We start from the raw sequence: 18,640 nt of genomic DNA, 5'->3' as shown, positions 1-18,640 counted from the left end.
ATCCTTAGACATCCCAAATTGCTGCCTAGTCTTTGCTTGAAAACATCCCCTGATGGAGCACCCACAACTCCAGGAGACAGGCTGTTCCACCACTTAATAGCTCTTATTGTGCATTTGGATCTCTTTCTGTAAAACTTTTGCCCATTGATACTTGTGCTACCTTTGGGCATTATGGAGAATAAATCCCCACCCTCTTCCCTGTGATAGCCCTTGGAGTACTGGAAGACTGCCCTCATTCATTCATTCATTCATTCATTCATTCATTCATTCATTCATTCATTTATGATACCACCTTTATTATTTTTTATAAATAACTCAAGGCAGCAAACATACCTAATACTTTTTCCTCCTCCTATTTTCCCCACAACAACAACCCTGTGAGGTGGGTTGGGCTGAGAGAGAGTGACTGGCCCAAAGTCACCTAGCTGGTTTTCATGCCTAAGGCAGGACTAGAACTCACAGACTCCTGGTTTCTAGCCCGTTGCCTTACCCGCTAGACCAGGCTCATGCATCCCCTTAGCCTTCTCTTCTTTAGGCTAAACATGCCCAGTTCCTTTAACTGCTTTTCATAGGATTGAGCCCCCAAGCCCTCACCATTTTCATTGCTCTTCCCTGTACTCTTTCCAGTTCCTCAGTGTCCTTCCTGTCTTGTGACCAAAACTGGACATGGTATTCCAGGTGTGGCCTCACCAGTGCAGTGTGGAGTGGAACTGTCACTTCCTGTGATTTCAGCCTTTTGTCTCTGTTGAAGCAGCCCAAGATTATGGTGGCTCTTTGGGCAACTGCAGCACACTGCTGTGTGGTTTACCAGGATACCCAGATCATTCTCACAAGTACTACCATTGAGCCAGGTACCACCTGCTTTGTACTTGTACATCAGAATTTCCCTCCTTCCCTCAGTACAGAACCCCACATTTCTTAACCCACTGAATTTCATTCAATTATGGATGGTGAGGAACAGGCTTAGACTGAGTCCTAGCAATACAGCACGGCTCTGGATATGAAAACCTATGAGATGTACCATGTTTAGTTCTGGATGGGATCTTGCATCCTGGGGGGAATTGGCTTGCAATCTGGGGGTCCTCTTGCAGTCACAGCTCGAGCTTGAACAGCAGGTGGCCATGGCCAGGAGACCCTTTGCACAATTACATCCTGTGTGCCCTTTCTGGACCAGGAGGCTTTACGTGCAGTCATTCAGGCTTTGGTCAGCTCATGACTGAACTACTGTACTGCAGCTTGCTCTACATGAGGCTGCCCTTGAAGACCACCTGAACTTAAAACTGGCTCAATATGAGCAACTTGGGTAGTGTTGGGCACCTCAAGGTTTGCCCATATAATACCTCTATTCCAGGAGCAGCACTGCCTGCCAGTCAGCTTCCAGGTACAATTCAAGATGTTGCTTTTCATCTGATGCCCAACATGGCTCAGGCTTGGCTGCACCAAAGTGAATCAGCATATCCTGTAAGATCTAGAGCAGCAGGTCCCAATCTTTTGGGCACCCGGGACCAGTTTCGTGGAAGACAATTTTTCCATGGACCAGGGTGGTGGGGGGGATGGTTTTGGTGCTGATGATTCAAGTGCTTCCTCTTTTTCCCGACCTTTTATTCTTTTTTCTTCGCACCGTTTGGAGATAGCAGCCAGTGGGCTTGCTTTCTCTGACAGGAGGTAGAGTTCAGGTGGTAATGCAAGTGATGTGGAGTGGCTGTAAATTTGCTCGCTTGCCCACCGCTCACCTCCTGCTGTGCGGCCCGGTTCCTAACAGGCCAAGGACCGGTACTGGTCCACGGCCCATGGTTGGGGACCCCGATCTAGAGACCCAGTTTGGTGTAGTGGTTAAGGCACCAGGCTAGAAACCAGGAGACCAGGTTCTAGTCCCGCTTTAGGCATTAAAGCCGGCTGGGTGACTTTGGGCTAGTCCCTCTCTTTCAGCCCAACTCACCTCACAGGGTTGTTGTTGTGGGGAAAATAGGAGGAGGAAGAAGTATTAGGTATGTTCCCCACCTTGAGTTTTATCAAAATAATAAAGGCAGGGTAAAAAATAAAAAAAGTAAAAAAATCTAGGAGAGAGGCCCTATTGAGGGTCCATCTCCAAAGGAATTCTATTGTATCTACAAATACTGTTGCAGGGCCTTCTCAGTGGTGGCACATCTCCTATGGAAGAGTTTGCTTCCACTTAAAAGAACTGCCTCTCCCTATAAGATTTCAAAAAAGGGTAAAAACTTGGTTCTGGAAAGGAACATTTAATCAACCTTGTAGCTCTGGACTTTTGGAAAGAGCGTGGCAGCCATTGTGATGCTGCATTTGTGAGCTGCCTTCTTGGATCTTACCATTGAGCCTGGTGGGCTGAGGATGGGAGGAGTTTTATGGTCTGAGTTTTGCCATCGGGTAGTTGGTTTGTGTCTTAGGGAAAATAGGGAAAGGAGTGATGTGCACATGTTATTCCTTCAAATCCCATCTTCTTCTTTACCTTAGCTGCCCAGAATTAGCTCCTTCAAGACACCCAGTCACGGTCACTGTGAACAGTTGATCAAAGCAAGTGGGAGGAGCTTGAGCATGTGCTCAAAGGAGAGAGAGAGAGAGAGAGAGAGAGAGAGAGAGGAGCTTGCTTGACTATAAGTGGGGCTCATACAACCATAGAGCTAGTCAGAATTTCAAAGGAAAATTGTGGTCAGCCTCCTAATTGACTTCTCCTTAGCCTCCTTGATTTCCCTTCCTTCTGCTCCTTTAGCTGCCGCATCCCTCTCAAACCCCTGATGTCCTTCTCCTTATCCTGGGTCTGCCTTCACTCTGACCACCACAGTTCACACCCACATCAGCTTTCCTCACCTCCTAACAAAAACCCCAGACCTCCTGCCCCCAGACTCTGCAAAGGCATCTTGCTACAGATACCATCTTGCTTAGTGAGTCATTTGAGCTTGTTCCGGGAGTAAGATGGAGATGTGTGACCCCCCGATGGTTGTGTATTTTATGTATGAATGGAAGTATGAGGAATGACCTGACAGCTGGGGAGGTGAATGTACATTTGCTTTTGGTTGGGAACCAGAGTGGTTTAGGATGACTGCTGATCAATTGTATGATGCAACAAGGTGTATGAATCTGAAAACCGATGTATTGAACACCAAGCTAGTTGTATCTGACAAGGAACAATTGCAAGCTGTACATAAATGACAAAAATAGAGCAAATAGATAAGTTTGTGTACCTTGATAGAAAGCTTACTAAGGATAAGGAGATAAATGGGGAAGTGCTGGTAGAAAGATAGTGGGTAGTACAGTATGTGGCCTGTTGTGAAAATAAATGCTTGTTGAAAAAAGCAAAAAATCCTCTTAAAATGTGCTTTGCCCATTTTGTTATACAGAAGTGAAAATTGGGTACATTAGAAGAAACCTAAATATACATTGACTGCAGTGAGAATGTGGTACTTCAGAAGTAAATGTAAGAGATTTGGTCAAGAAAAAATGGATGCTAAGAGAACGTGGATTGAAAATAAAAGCAAGAGACCAGTTTGAAAGAAGTATATTGAAGTAATTTGGTTAAGTAGAGAGAATGAAGGAGGATCAAATTGCAGAACAAATACATGAAGGAAGAGTGAGAAAATTGTGGTTGGAAGAAGGGGAAGGAATCTTCGAAGAAGGAGAAGTGACAGTTTCAAAGAATAAAAGATGTGTGAAGCAGAGGATGGGTGTCGTTTGTGAGGATGTTTCTCAGCAGAAAAGAATATGGAGCAAAGTAGATTTAGCCACATTTCCATTTCTTTTCTTAGCTCATGACTTTAATTTCAGTCTCTTACATTCTTTTACTCCTGTCTGTGCTTTGCATAGCACTAACCCAAAAGGAAATGGGTGATGGATATGCTGTATAGGAGAATGCATGCTGTATACTGTAGGAACATTTTACATTTTCTCCAAAATATTCCAGGTATGTTTCTTCATGAGAACATGGAGCTGAGACATTTCCAATGGGATTTGACCTGATGAACTGAGTAGATTTTCAAGTAACAACATTTTCCTACCTTGAAGGAGGTGATAGTGAATCCTGTTCATGGGCCAGCCATGTTTGACATCTTTTGTCCAACTTTTGGGAAAGTTGTAAAGAAGGTGGTGGGTACTCAACTAGAAGGCTCCTAGAAGAAATGGAATATGTAGATTCATACCAGTATGGTTTCAGACCAGGATATGGGTTGCTCTGGGATATGATATTCTCAGGGATCTCAATAGGGGAAGTATTCCCCTCCTGGTCAAATTAGATTTTTCAGCTATACTTGACACTACCAAAGCACAGACAGGAGTGTACTGTGTCTAGGCGGCCTCAGGCATCTGAAGAAGGCCTGCTGAGAGTCCCTTCTCCATGCACGGTTCATGGGATTGGATGTGCAGGAGGCCTTTTTTATGGTATTGGTTGCTCGCAGAGGGTTGGAAGGCAACTTTCCTTCTTGTATTAAGAAGAATTGTGAGAACCTTCTGTTTTCAGCCATCTTTAAGCTCCAGCTGTCAGGTGAACGGGGTTTCCTCCAAGCATGTATATTTTTGTTGTATGTTTAATTGATCTTTTTTTTTACTTTATATTTGTTTATTATTTGGTTTGTTTTTATTCTGTTGCACATTGCTCAGAGTCATAAGATCGGTCAGTTAACAAATACCTAAATAAACCAATACATATGTAAAAACTTAAATGAATCTTGCATAACATGATTTCTGTGACTGCTTTGGGCAGATTGATGTGGTTTCTTTTTTTCAGTGATGTCTCTGTTGAGATGCCAGTCATTCTGATGCATCCTAAACCCGAAGAGAGTAAGTAGAAAGTTTTATCTAGAAAATGTTCCTGCCTCGCTGTTTCAAGACATGATGCCTTTGAGAGACTGCCAGACTGCAAGATGCTTTCCTGGTCTTTGGATCAGCCACATGCAGCTTGTTCAGTGCTGGGAGAAATTCAGGAGCAAATCCACCAGCAGTGGATGGGGCAGTTTTCAGGGGGCGGAGTGAGAGCAGTACGTCTTTGGGAGGTAGCCCCACATCTCCCCAAATGGCCCAAAGCAACCACCAAATTTCTGCCACTGGTTGCCACCCTTCAGGGGTGGGACTTCATGCTGCTTTTAGGGATGGACATTGGAGTAGTTTTGTTTGTACAGGCAGTTTTGTTTGTACAGGTAATTACTTAACTGTAATTGAGTCTGGAATTTCCTTTGCTAAGCCACATGGTTGTAAAGCGAGATGGCATTGCTTAGTGACAGCAATCCTAGCAATTCCACTTGCCATCATTAAGTGAATTTTACCTGCCGTTAGGCTGAGCACCCACCCGAATCCAAGCCATTCTGGGCTTGGTTCCTCCTAGCCACGAACACTGCCTTCAACTTCCCCCTGGCTATCTCTCCCTCACCTATCTCTCCCCATCTCTGCCCTTTTGGAAGCCCTGCAACCTGCCTTGGGGGTGGGAAGTCCACACCAGAGCTTCCTGTTGGTCGTCAACACCCCCAGCTCCCCCAGGGACGAGTCCGTCACCTCTAGAATGTCATCCATCCACCTTGCCCTTGGTCGGCCCCTCTTCCTTTTGCCCTCCACTCTCCCTAGCATCAGCATCTTCTCCAGGGTGTCCTCTCTGCTCATTATGTGGCCAAAGTTTTTCAGTTTTGCCTTTAATATCATTCCCTCAAGTGAGCAGTCTGGCTTTATTTCCTGGAGGATGGACTGGTTTGATCTTCTTGCAGTCCAAGGCACTCTCAGCATTTTCCTCCAACACCACAGTTCAAAAGCATTGATCTTCCTTCTCTCAGCCTTCCTTATGGTCCAGCTCTCGCAGCCATATGTTACTACGGGGAACACCATTGCTTTAACTATGCGGACCTTTGTTGTCAGTGTGATGTCTCTGCTCTTAACTGTTTTATCGAGATTTGTCATTGCTCTTCTCCCAAGGATTAAGCGTCTTCTGATTTCCTGACTGCAGTCAGCATCTGCAGTAATCTTCGCACCTAGAAATACAAAGTCTTTCACTGCTTCTACATTTTCTCCCTCTATTTGCCAGTTATCAATCAAGCTGGTTGCCATAATCTTGGTTTTTTTGAGGTTCAGCTGCAAGCCAGCTTTTGCACTTTCGTCTTTCAGCTTCATCATAAGGCTCCTCAGTTCCTCTTCGCTTTCAGCCATCAAAGTGGTATTGTCATGTTCGCCGTTCCAATGTCTCTGAGACATCGTAACGTTTCTCATGTCATTAATTGGATACGTGTTTCATCTTTCATGGGAGGATGGGTGTACTTATCTCTTGGCTTGGCTTTGGAATGTTTTCCTCTTATCTGTTATGTTCAAGGTTAGTTTCCCAGGCTAGCAGGTCTGACGTTTGCTAGCACCTGGACCGGGCGGGGCTGCGGCAACGGGGGGCGGGACACGCACGCACTGGAGGAGTCTTAAGTTTGTATTTGGCACGCTTTTGCTCATTCTCAGCTTTCTCTGTATTTGTCCTAAGTTCCCTAATAAATCAGATTTCATTTAAGCACTTCTTGTGAGTCTGAGTATTTGGGCTGGGCAATCCTTACATAAAGCTGAGAATCTAAGATCCCAACTCCGCTGGCCCCTTTCCAGGATTAGGCAAGTGTCTAACCCTGTGAGGGAGAGCGCCAGCGATGACTGAACCCGACATCGTGATGATGGAAGAAGGGGAGCCGGACTCAACCGTGAGGCGACCTGACCGACCGTCCCAAGTGGGAGAGCTATCAGCCATCCTGGAAGAGGCGAGCTCTGAGTCGGAGGGGGAAGCTGGAGGCATGAAAACTGCCCCGGAGACCACCGTAACCTCCCCGGGTGAGCTGGTCACCTGGGATGAGACCCAAGGGGATGTCTCGGTGGCAGGAGGTCCGTCCTGGAGGCAGAGGTACCCACTATCCCCCACAGTGGTCCAGGTGCAGCCTAAAGAGGGCTCCCCCACCCCGGATCGCATCCGGGTGCTGGAGTCGAAAATGGACTCGTTGGAAACCATTCTAAAGCAGCTGAGTCTCGACGTGACTTCGTTGAGGGAAACGCGGGAGGGGTCAAGCCAACGGCATTTGACACCATCCCACGGGCAGTCCCCGGAGCAGAGACGGATGGCGCGGGTGCGAGAGGGAGACCACACGGTCCAGATGGAAATTGCCACCTCACCCGTGCGGCCAACCCCCGCCCCGGCGCCGCCGGCGCCCCGGGGAGCGCCACCCGCCGCCGCCCCGGGGTTGGGGCGCAGCCCGGCGGGAGGCGGGATGAGAGACTTCCCTGTCAAGTTTGATGGGGATCCGACGAAACTCTCCTTTTTCCTGACAAATGCAAAAGCCTACATGGAAGAATGGGGGTCGCTTTTTCAATCGGAAAAGGCAAAGATCCTCACCATTGCCACCAAACTGAAAGGGAGGGCGGCAGACTGGTATGTCCAGATGTGCCAGTCAGAAGCGCCTGAATTGGAGAAATTCAGCGAGTTCCTCTGGGCGTTGAGGCAACACTTTGAGGATCCCCTGGCGAAAGAGAGGGCAAAGTGGGCTCTGAAAGAACTCAAGCAGGGGTCAAGATCCGTGGCTGATTACGCGCTAGAGTTCAAAGCGTTGGCCGGGAAGGTGGAGGACTGGTCCCAAGCCACCATCATTGAGTTATTCAAAGACAGCCTGAACACCGAGGTGCTGCGCTGGTCCCTGGGGAGGGACGACCCCTATACCTTATACAAGTGGATCCAGCTTGCGGGAAGAGCTGAGCATGCCCATGAGATTTTCGCGCATCGAAGAGCTGCCAAATCGGGGCGGGAGACGAAGCCCAGTCACCCACCGAGCACTGGGGGGCGACCCGGACAGCGAGCCTGGGACGAGGAGCGCGAGAAGCGGTATGCGAAAGGCCAGTGTCTGCGATGTGGTAAGGAGGGGCATCGAGTAGCGGCGTGCCCGAAGGCAAAGGGGGAAGACCGGCCAGGGAAGCCACCGATGAAATCCCCTTCCCTACCCAGCAAGCAGAAAGCCGCGGTGGCGGAAACCGAGGGAGACGAGGTGATGTTCTTCGAGAACGAGGGGGAGCCCGAACTGCTGCAGCCGGCGGGAAACGGCAGCCACCTGCTTTAAAGGGCGCCGCGGGGCAGGTGGTGGAAGACAGGCGTGAGCCTTCATCGGTGAGTGGCAGTTACCGCATTCTCACAGTGAAGTTGAAATTGGGTTCCCGATCCAAGACGGTGGAAGTGTGGGCCATGATTGATTCGGGGTGTTCCAGGTGTTTGATGCACCCCGATGTGGTAGCGGCTCTGGAACTACCCACATTCCTCTTGCAGCAACCCATCGCCTTTACGCAGCTGGATGGGTCCATGGCAGGGGGCAAATCGGTCACCCACTTCACAGGACGTGTGACTTTGCAGCTGGGCAGCCACCGAGAAAGCTTGTCATTTGTCGTGGCTCCGGTGGGGGGGCCCTTGGTGGTTTTGGGAGTACCCTGGTTGGTTCAGCAGAATCCCCAAATAAACTGGGTTTACCGAACTATCACTTTCAGGGATGGCTTCTACCAGGCGCCAGAAGGGAGGGGTACTCCAGAGGAGATGGTGGGGGTAGCGGCAGCTGCGACTCCGCATTTCCCGGCCCCTCCTTTGGAAGGCTTGCCGCTTGAGTACCAGAGGTTTGCTGATGTGTTTGGAGAAAAGGAAGCGGACCAATTGCCCCCTCATTGAAAAACGGATTGTGCCATTGAGCTGGTGCCCAACACCCAATTGCCCAAACCAAAGATTTATTCCATGACCCAAAAGGAACTAACTCTGTTAAGGGATTTTGTGGACAAAAACTTAGCGCGGGGATTCATCGAGCCAGCGAATTCGCCAGTGGGGGCACCGGTCCTTTTCCGCCCAAAAAAGGATGGGACATTAAGACTCTGTACGGATTTCCGTGGGTTAAATGCAGTCTCAATTTCCAATAAATATCCCTTGCCCTTGATCAAAGACATGTTGTCACATCTGGCAAAGGGCAAAATATTCTCTAAACTCGATTTAAGAGAAGCCTATTACCGTGTATGCATCAAGGAGGGGGATGAGTGGAAAACGGCATTCAATTGCCCGCTGGGAGCGTTCCAGTATAAGGTGTTACCTTTTGGGTTGGCTGGGGCCCCTGGGGTATTTATGCAACTGATCAATGAAGTACTTCATGAGCATCTGTTTAAGGGGGTATTGGTGTATTTGGATGATGTATTGATTTATACCAAAACCATGGAAGAGCATGTGTCTCTGGTAAAAAGGGTGTTGAGTAAACTCAGGTCAGCAGAATTGTATGCCAAACTCTCTAAATGTGCATTTCACCAGACACAAATTGACTATTTGGGGCATAGAATTTCAGATAAAGGCATTGAAATGGACCCTACCAAGGTCCAGGCTATCATGGACTGGGAAAGTCCCCGCACCCGCAGGCAACTTCAAAGTTTCCTGGGGTTCAGTAACTATTACAGATTATTCATAAAGGGGTTCGCCGAAATTGCCTTACCCCTAACCGATTTGCTCCGAACCAAGGGTTTGGGAGACACTCGGAGAGTAAAGAACCCAGGGGCGCTGTTGCGCTGGACGCCCGCTTGTCAAATGGCGTTTGAGCGGCTCAAGGCAGCTTTTGTCAAAGAGCCCATTTTGCAACATCCTGATCCCTCAAAACCTTTTGTGGTTCAGGCTGATGCCTCCGACTACTCCATTGGGGCATTGTTGATGCAACAGGACGGGACAGGATGCCTCAAGCCATGTGCCTACTTGTCCCGCAAGTTCTCCGAGACTGAGCGACGTTGGCATGTATGGGAGAAAGAGGCATTCGCAGTAAAAGCCGCGTTGGAAGCTTGGCGACATCTGTTAGAGGGGGCGAATCATCCCTTTGAGGTGTGGACTGACCATAAAAATTTGGAAGCTCTTAGCACCCCTCGAAAACTAAGCCCGAAACAAGTTCGTTGGGCTCAATTTTTTAATCGGTTCAATTTTCAATTGAAATTCATTCCGGGGAAAAAGAATTTCCTGGCTGATGCGTTGTCAAGGCAACCTCAGGACTCTGGGGCAGCGCCAGAGGTGGTTAGCACCCTGTGGACGGCGCCCCAATTGGGTATGCAGGCTGTGACGCGTAGCCAAACGCGCGCGCAGCAACCACCCGCTGCAGACGCCGCCCAGCCGAGCGCTTTGTCAATTCCTTCCCCATTGCAACAAAAGTTTCTAAAGGAATTAAAAACTGACACTTGGTTGCTGGCAAACAAGAACAATGTTACTTTTGACTGGGGACTTGCTTGGAAATCCGACCGCCTCTACGTTCCTGAAAGCTTAAGAAAAGAGGTGTTGCTCCGTTCACACGATGACAAAGTCGCCGGACATTTTGGGTTTGTGAAAACCTTGCATCTGGTTCGGCGGCAGTTCTGGTGGCCTACCTTGCGCAAAGATGTTAAGGAATACATAGCCTCCTGCACTACCTGCACGATGTCCAAACGCAAAGTGGGTAAACCACAGGGGCTGTTGCAGCCCGTAGCCACCCCGGCTTGCCCTTGGGATGAAATCTCCATGGACTTTATCGTTGAACTACCCCCCAGCCAACGAAAAACGGTCATCTGGGTGGTCAAGGATTTTTTCTCAAAACAAGCCCACTTCATCCCCTGCGTGGCCATTCCTTCGGCACGGCAATTGGCCCGCCTCTTTCTTGTACACGTGTACAGGTTACACGGATGTCCCTCTCGCTTAATTTCGGACAGGGGCACGCAATTTACCTCGCAATTTTGGCGGGCATTCCTCAAACTACTAGGCACGAAACAAGCCCTGTCCACGGCGTGGCATCCCCAGACGGACGGAGCCACGGAGGCTTTAAATTCTACTCTGGAGCAATACCTCCGAGCTTTTGTGAATTATCAGCAGGATAACTGGGTGGACCTCCTTCCCTTCGCTGAGGTTGCTTACAACAATGCCGTCCACCAAAGCACTGGCCAAACCCCATTTCGTGTGGCGCAGGGCAGTGACTTTGTACCCATCCCGGATTTGCCCCAACCCCCTGCCGTATCTACCTCACCGGGAGATTGGGCCACGCAACTGTCAGACTCCTGGCCAGTGATTCAAAGAGCACTGGCTGATGCCCAATTGGATTACAAACATTTTGCTGACAGGAAACGTGCCCCTCAGCCTGGCTTTCAAGTTGGTGATTTGGTTTACCTCTCCACTAAGTTTATCAAGTCATCACAACCTTCTAAAAAATTGGCACCTAAATTTGTGGGTCCTTTCCCTATCGTTGCTCAAATTAACCCTGTGACTTTTAAACTTGACTTGCCCCATAATCTCAAACGCTTACACCGTTTTTCATTGCAGTTTGCTCAAACCGACTATTCGTTCTGACCGCTGGCATGATCAACCTCCGCCTCCAACCCCCATCATGATCGATGGGCAACAACACTTTGAAGTTAAAGACATTTTAGATTCTAGACGCCTTCGCAATACTTTGCAGTATTTAGTTCGTTGGAAGCATTTTCCCCATCCCGAATGGGTGGCAGCACCGGATGTGGCTTCTCCTATCCTCGTTGCCCGTTTATCCAACAAAACCGGGTCCCTGACTTTGCTTTGGGGAGGCGGTATGTCATGTTCGCCGTTCCAATGTCTCTGAGACATCGTAACGTTTCTCATGTCATTAATTGGATACGTGTTTCATCTTTCATGGGAGGATGGGTGTACTTATCTCTTGGCTTGGCTTTGGAATGTTTTCCTCTTATCTGTTATGTTCAAGGTTAGTTTCCCAGGCTAGCAGGTCTGACGTTTGCTAGCACCTGGACCGGGCGGGGCTGCGGCAACGGGGGGCGGGACACGCACGCACTGGAGGAGTCTTAAGTTTGTATTTGGCGCGCTTTTGCTCATTCTCAGCTTTCTCTGTATTTGTCCTAAGTTCCCTAATAAATCAGATTTCATTTAAGCACTTCTTGTGAGTCTGAGTATTTGGGCTGGGCAATCATTACAGGTATCATCTGCATATCTGAGATTGTTAATATTTCTTCCAGCGATTTTAACTCCAGCCTTGGATTCCTCAAGCCCAGCATGTTGCATGATGTGTTCTGCGTACAAGTTGAATAGGTAGGGTGAGAGTATACAGCCCTGCCGTACTCCTTTCCCAATCTTAAACCAGTCCATTCCGTGGTCTGTTCTTACTGTTGCTACTTGGTCGTTATACAGATTCTTCAGGAGGCAGACAAGATGACTTGGTATCCCCATACCACTAAGAACTTGCCACAATTTGTTATGGTCCACACAGTCAAAGGCTTTAGAATAGTCAATAAAACAGAAATAGATGTTTTTCTGAAACTCCCTGGCTTTTTCCATTATCCAGTGGATATTGGCAATTTGGTCCCTAGTTCCTCTGCCTTTTGCTGAAGTCTACCTTGCAGGATCTTGAGCATTACCTTCCTGGCATGTGAAATGAGTGCCACTGTTCGATAGTTTGAACATTCTTTAGTGTTTCCCTTTTTTGGTATGGGGATATAAGTTGATTTTTTCCAGTCTGATGGCCATTCTTGTGTTTTCCAAATTTGTTGGCATATAGCATGCATTACCTTGACAGCATCATCTTGCAAGATTTTGAACAGTTCAGCTGGGATGCCGTCATCTCCTGCTGCCTTGTTATTAGCAATGCTTCTTAAGGCCCATTCAACCTCACTCTTCAGGATGTCTGGCTCTAGCTCACTGACCACACCGTCAAAGCTATCCCCGATATTGATATCCTTCCTATACAAGTCTTCTGTATATTCTTGCCACCTTTTCTTGATCTCTTCTTCTTCTGTTAGGTCCTTGCCATCTTTGTTTTTGATCATACCCATTTTTGCCTGGAATTTACCTCCGATGTTTCTAATTTTCTGGAAGAGGTCTCTTGTCCTTCCTATTCTATTGTCTTCTTCCACTTCCGCGCATTGTTTGTTTAAAAATAATTCCTTATCTCTTCTGGTTAACCTCTGGAATTTTGCATTTAATTGGGCATATCTCCCCCTATCACTGTTGCCTTTTGCTTTCCTTCTTTCTTGGGCTACTTCTAGTGTCTCAGCAGACATCCACTTTGCCTTCTTGGTTTTCTCTCTCTTTGGGATGTATTTTATTGCCGCCTCCTGAACAATGTTGCGGACTTCTGTCCATAGTTCTTCCGGGACCCTATCTAAGTCCAGTCCCTTAAATCTATTCTTCACCTCCACTGCATATTCCTTAGGAATATTAGTGAGCTCATATCTAGCTGATCTGTGGGTCTTCCCTAATCTCTTTAGTCTGATCCTAAATTGTGCAAGAAGAAGTTCGTGATCTGAACTACAGTCAGCTCCAGGTCTTGTTTTTACCAACTGTATAGATGTCTGCCAGCTTTGGCTGCAAAGATGTAGTCAATCTGATTTTGGTATTGTCCATCTGGGGAAGTCCATGTATAAAGCCGTCTCTTAGGTTGTTGGAAGAGGGTGTTTGTGATGCAGAGTGAGTTGTCTTGGCAAAATTCTATCAGCCTATGTCCTGCTTTGTTTTGTTCTCCCAGGCCATGCTTACCTGTAATTCCAGGTGTCATTTGACTGCCCACCTTAGCATTCCAGTCTCCCGTGATGAAAATAACATCTCTTTTAGGCGTGTTGTCCAGTAGGTGCTGCAGATCCTCGTAGAACTGCTCCACTTCAGCTTCTTCAGCATCTGTGGTTGGGGCGTATATTTGGATCACTGTGAGGTTAGATGGCTTGCCCTGAATTCGAATTGAGATCATTCTGTCGTTTTTTGGATTGTATCCAAGCACTGCTTTAGCCACTTTACTATTAATTATGAAGGCTACTCCATTTCTTCTGTGGTCCTCTTGTCCACAGTAGTAGATCTGGTGGTCATCTGATGTGAAGTGGCCCATTCCAGTCCATTTCAGTCCACTGACGCCCAGAATGTCTATCTTTAATCTTGACATCTCACCAATAACCACATCCAATTTGCCCTGGCTCATAGATCTTACATTCCAGGTTCCAATGGTGTGTTGATCCTTAGAACATCGGATCTTTGCCCTTTTCACTCAGCCACCATGGGCGAAGCAAAAACAGTGGTGCTGAGAAGATGGCGAAAGGTGAGAAGCTGGCGTTCTGAAGGGAGCCACGTGGAAGAAAGGATTGCTGGAGAAGCTGGGTCCGAAAGGACACAGCAAGGCAGCCAGATGTTTTTGCTTCACCTGTGGCAGCTGAGTGAAAAAGGCAAAGGTAGGCAAACCACCCCGCCATAGTCTGCCAAGAAAACATCACGAAAGCGGCATCCCCCCAAAGGGTCAGACGTGACTCAGTGCTTGCACAGGGGACCTTTCACCTTTTTTTGAGGTGCAGGGAGTTGAAGCACCCCCACAGTCATAAATGCTGGTGGGCTGCCAAGTGCCTGAATTTTGATCATGTGACTGTGGGATGCTGCAACAGTTGTAATTTCGGGCAGAGGTTGTAAGGCGATTTTTTTCAACGCTGTTGTAATTTCAGACTTTCGCTGAATGGTCATTAAATGAAGACTACCTGTAGGGAATTGCTTTTCCCATTCTTAAACCCATAAAAAAGGCTGGAAAATACTGGCCTCCCCCGCAATCCTGTGCCGTCAGCTCCCTTCCAGGAGAGTAGGCTGGGGAGTGAAGTGGGCTCCTTGGCCTAGTCCTGCAGAGGCCCAGTTCTCCCAGCGACAAGCAGGACCTGCTGGCTACTGCAGCTCACGGGTCCTTCAAGCTCTCTGATCCATTTTCAAAAGGATCGGCATAGATTTCTGGCTCTCCCTTTTCAAAATCTCTGTTAAAAAACACATTTAGATTTTCAGTCTTTTAGTACATAGCAGATTTTACAGGAAAAAAACCCCCGTATTTTTGTTAGTGAAAAAAAAATCAAAATCCAATTTCAAGAATTTGCAGTCTTTTGGGAACTCCTGGGAAGAGTTACTGAAGCCAACCTGGGGAATCAGGAGGAGAACTCGGGAGAGAAGCCACTGAGGGTGTCACAGCCACGAAGCGGATGGGAGAGGCTGCCTCCATTTCCATCCAATTCCTTTTGGAGTGGCAGTGCAGGACGCAGCCCCACTAGCCCGGCCCTCCTTTTCTCCCCTCTTTGTAAGCTCTCTCCTAAGAAGAGTATTGGAATTGTGAGTCATTTTATGGCTGGATTCCTTTCCTAATTATTTCAATACTGTTTTTGTCATTGTTTTGACAACAGCACCCAAAGATAAACAATAACCCTGCTCACCCCCCCACCCCCAATCATCAGTACTAACAGAGCTCATCCAACCACCTCACCTCGATGCCTGGCGAAACAGCCAGCTTTCAATGCTTTGTGAAAGGCTAAATTCCTTTAATAGCCTCCTTTATGTGCATCTATCAGGGACGGGCAAATCCCATCACCTTGATGGCTGCACCAGGCTGCAGGGGGCATTTTGCAGGTTGAAGACTGGACACATTTGAAGGGGGGTGGATTCAGGAGTTTTCAGGTTGAAATAAATATCTGCAAGGCTGCAGGCGCTCATTTTGCCCCATGAACTCCCCAACTCTCCAGTATTTGAAAGAAGGCCTGAGGACTTGGACCTGCCCAGTCTGGGGTGTGTTAAGTGGTGGGTTGCACCTGACCAGCAGGGCACCTCTTGGAATCATGGGTAACCTGCCTTTCTGGGAACAGTAACTCATCCCCCCAAATCTTGCCCAATGACATTAGGTGGCCAGAGACGCCACTGTTTCTGCTGCAGAAGGTTAAGGAAGTTGGCTTTCTTGTTTGCTGCTCCCGGGAAGTGTCTAATAGTCAGAGTTCTGATTTTAGCCTCTTGTAATCACTCCATGCTGTTGCCTCTTCATTCATTCATGAGTCACTCTAACCCAGGCTTTCTCAACCAGGGTTCTGTGGCACCCTTGGGTTCCTTGAGAGGACACTGGGAGTTCCCTGGGAGATCATGATTTATTTAAAAAATCATTTCAAATTCAGGCAACTTCATGTTAAAGAAGTAAGTTTCATTCTTTATTTCAGTTTAAGAATGCTATTAGTGCATATAGACAGGCCTACAAAGGAAATGAATGTAATAATTTTGAAACTCCTGGCCTATATTGGAGCCTGAATGTGCAGGGGTTCCCCAAGGCCTGAAGAATATTCCAAGGGTTCCTCCAGGGTCAAAAGGTCGAGAAAGGCTGGTCTGATAGGTACAGGTGAGCAGGGGGGGTTTCTGGAATAACATTGTCATTATTAAGGTGACTAAACGCTGCATGTATTTTTCTTTCATTGTCTGCCTCTTTCCGATACATTATTGACAGCAATATCCAGGTAAGAAAAGAGGGTTCCATTCTAGAATTGGCAGCATATCATAATAGATAATTCTATCTCCAGCATAAATTTAGCTCTAACAAAAGCTTACTGTTCTTAAGAACTGGTGATTCTTTAACTACCACTAAACATAATTTTATGAACTTCCATTTTAGTGAACTTCAATTTCCATGAAAAATTATTTAATTGGAAAGTGTATGATATTGAGTTTCGCTGTAGGTTTAGAAGAAAATGTGACAATATCACTGTACATTTTTATCAGCTAGTCTTTTGTCTTCATTTTTTTTTTTAAAAACCATTCCCCTAAATCTTATTTATATATTCTTACGTTTTGAATTAGTATTTGAAATTGAATTTTGAATCGAAATTGCTTCAGAGCAATCTGGGCTGCTTGCCGGTTTCTTCTCCCGTCCTGTCCCCTGATGGTGGTCCCTGGTCTCCCTCTGCCTGGGGGAATGGCTCTTTCTTCTCCAGCCCACCCCCCCAATCGGGGAGAGCAGACGCCCAGCCCCAGAGCTCTGCTCGCTGCCGTTTTCCTCCGTGAGGGTGAAAGGACACAACGTGCAGAGGCCTCCCAGGACTGGACTCAGGAAGGAATGGGGGGGAGGGGGGAGTTCCAAGGCCCCAGGACCAAAAGCAGCTTCGCTTTCTTCCCCCCTCTTCCACTGCCTGTATTTGCACTGCAGCGGAGCATCGGGGCGGGCCTGTTTGCACAGAGGAAACGGTTGAAAGCGCTGCTCCCTCCAGTCCCAGAAAACGCTCCCTGGGCAGAAGAGTCGGTGGCGGGGGGTGGGGGCGCTGGAACGCAAGGTTGGAGGTTGACTGTATCGGATCTCAACTTGGGGCATGTCTTTTCTCGGGGTGCCGACTCTCATTGTGAAGCCTGCCTTCCTTTTCTGATGGTTTTCAGTGAGGAGGTTCTTATGGTTGAGGAATTTGCTCGCCAGAAGCTCGGAGGAGAAGAGGACAGTGAGGAAGAGGAGGAAGAGGAAGGAGGAGGAAAAGGCTAATGCGCAGCTGTCTTCAGCAGGGGTTACTCAAGAGTTTCAAAGCAGAAATTATTTAGAGTGTTTTTAAGAGTTCCGTGCATTTACTTTAATATTTCAGTATTGTATTTGCAACATGATAGCTTTTCGTAAGCCTAATTTTTCCCCATGTGAAAAGCATAGTGAAAAACCACCCCTGCCCCATGGCTTTCACCCTAATTGTGAAGCAAAGGGAGTGACGGATGATGCTCCCATGTGCTGCCTCTTTGTTTTGCCAGCTGTCTCTTCCCAAGCCTGTCTTTCAACAGCTGGAACCCTGATCCGATGTGTGCCTCTGTATCAACCCAGGCTTTACCCTGGTGGCTTCTGATAGTTTTAGTGCAATTGGGAGGGGACCTGACAGCGCACCGTATTTACACAGCACTGTGCTAAGAATTATTGGCATCATTTGGAAAAAGCTGATTATCCAGTTCTGGGATTGTATGAATAAATATCATTCCATCTAAATACTTTGCTGGGCTTCTCTTCTCCTAAACTGCTTGCCTCCGACCAAGCTCTTCTGCTTGCTTCAAATTCCTGCACCAGCCACAGGCAGTCCGGGTCCCAGATGGGCAGGACCTCCAAGTGCCTGCCCTGCTCCCAGAGCAGGGTGGCCCTTTGGCCCCAAGCATGGAAAAAGAGCTGCACATGCTTCCATGCCTTAATTTTCAGGGTGGGGTGTGTGTGTGTGTGGAGGGTAAAGAGTTAAATCGGGGCAGGAAGGGATAGCTTGGTGATGGGGCTACAGCAAATTTAAGCTGACACACTGTACTTTGTCTCAGTTTCAGGGGGTTCAATTTCATTTTGCCTTTATTAATTAAAATTAAAAGCACACAAAGTTTAAAGAAGGGGAGAACAACAAAAAGAAACAAAAACATGCAGGACATACGTCCCTAATAGGCATTAGTTCTACATAAGAAACATCCATGGATGGTAGCCATATTTCATTCTAATCAGCCAGTGAATTCATTCGCTCACAGGTTGCTAATAGGATGCAACCTGCTGGCCACTGAATGGCTGGACCGAGTGCTTGTCTGTCGAATGCAGAAGAGTCAGTCTGTTGGCCACACGTAGGGCACAGAGAAGCCACCTGTTTGTCCAGATGTTGGTTGATGTTGGTATGACAGGAAGAGAGCTCAGAGTTGAGCTAATACATGTAATAACTTCCTCCCAAAATGGAACAATTATAGGACCTGGACAAAAATATGTTTAAGTGAAGCCTTCCTGCCACTCCAGCGCCAGTGGCATGTAAGCCTCCCCTGGACTGATGGTGAGGGCAACCCCTTAAGCCAGATGTCTGGAGGTGCCCAGAGCCTCTTCACTAGTTGTTTGGGATGGGGAAAAGAGGGCAAGTTTCTTTGGAAGGAATGAAGGAATTGCTTTCCAAC

The 18,640-nt window shown here is 47.6% G+C and overlaps 1 protein-coding gene across 1 annotated transcript in view; it reads left to right on the top strand.

Annotated features, from left to right (window-relative positions):
• The window catches only part of ARR3 (arrestin 3), a gene marked incomplete at its 5' end in the record, with an annotated part of 66,433 nt that extends 48,724 nt beyond the window's left edge, over positions 1-17,709 (top strand). Inside the window, 2 exons of the mRNA XM_063313606.1 lie at positions 4,736-4,788; positions 17,138-17,709. Of these exons, the coding sequence (XP_063169676.1) occupies positions 4,736-4,788; positions 17,138-17,304 (220 nt within the window). The remainder of the gene's footprint in view (positions 1-4,735; positions 4,789-17,137) is intronic.
• Positions 17,710-18,640: the final 931 nt, after the last annotated feature.

The sequence above is a fragment of the Candoia aspera genome, chromosome 12 (genome assembly GCF_035149785.1).
Source record: "Candoia aspera isolate rCanAsp1 chromosome 12, rCanAsp1.hap2, whole genome shotgun sequence".
Lineage (NCBI taxonomy): Eukaryota > Metazoa > Chordata > Lepidosauria > Squamata > Boidae > Candoia > Candoia aspera.
This window is presented reverse-complemented; position numbering and strand designations above follow the sequence as displayed.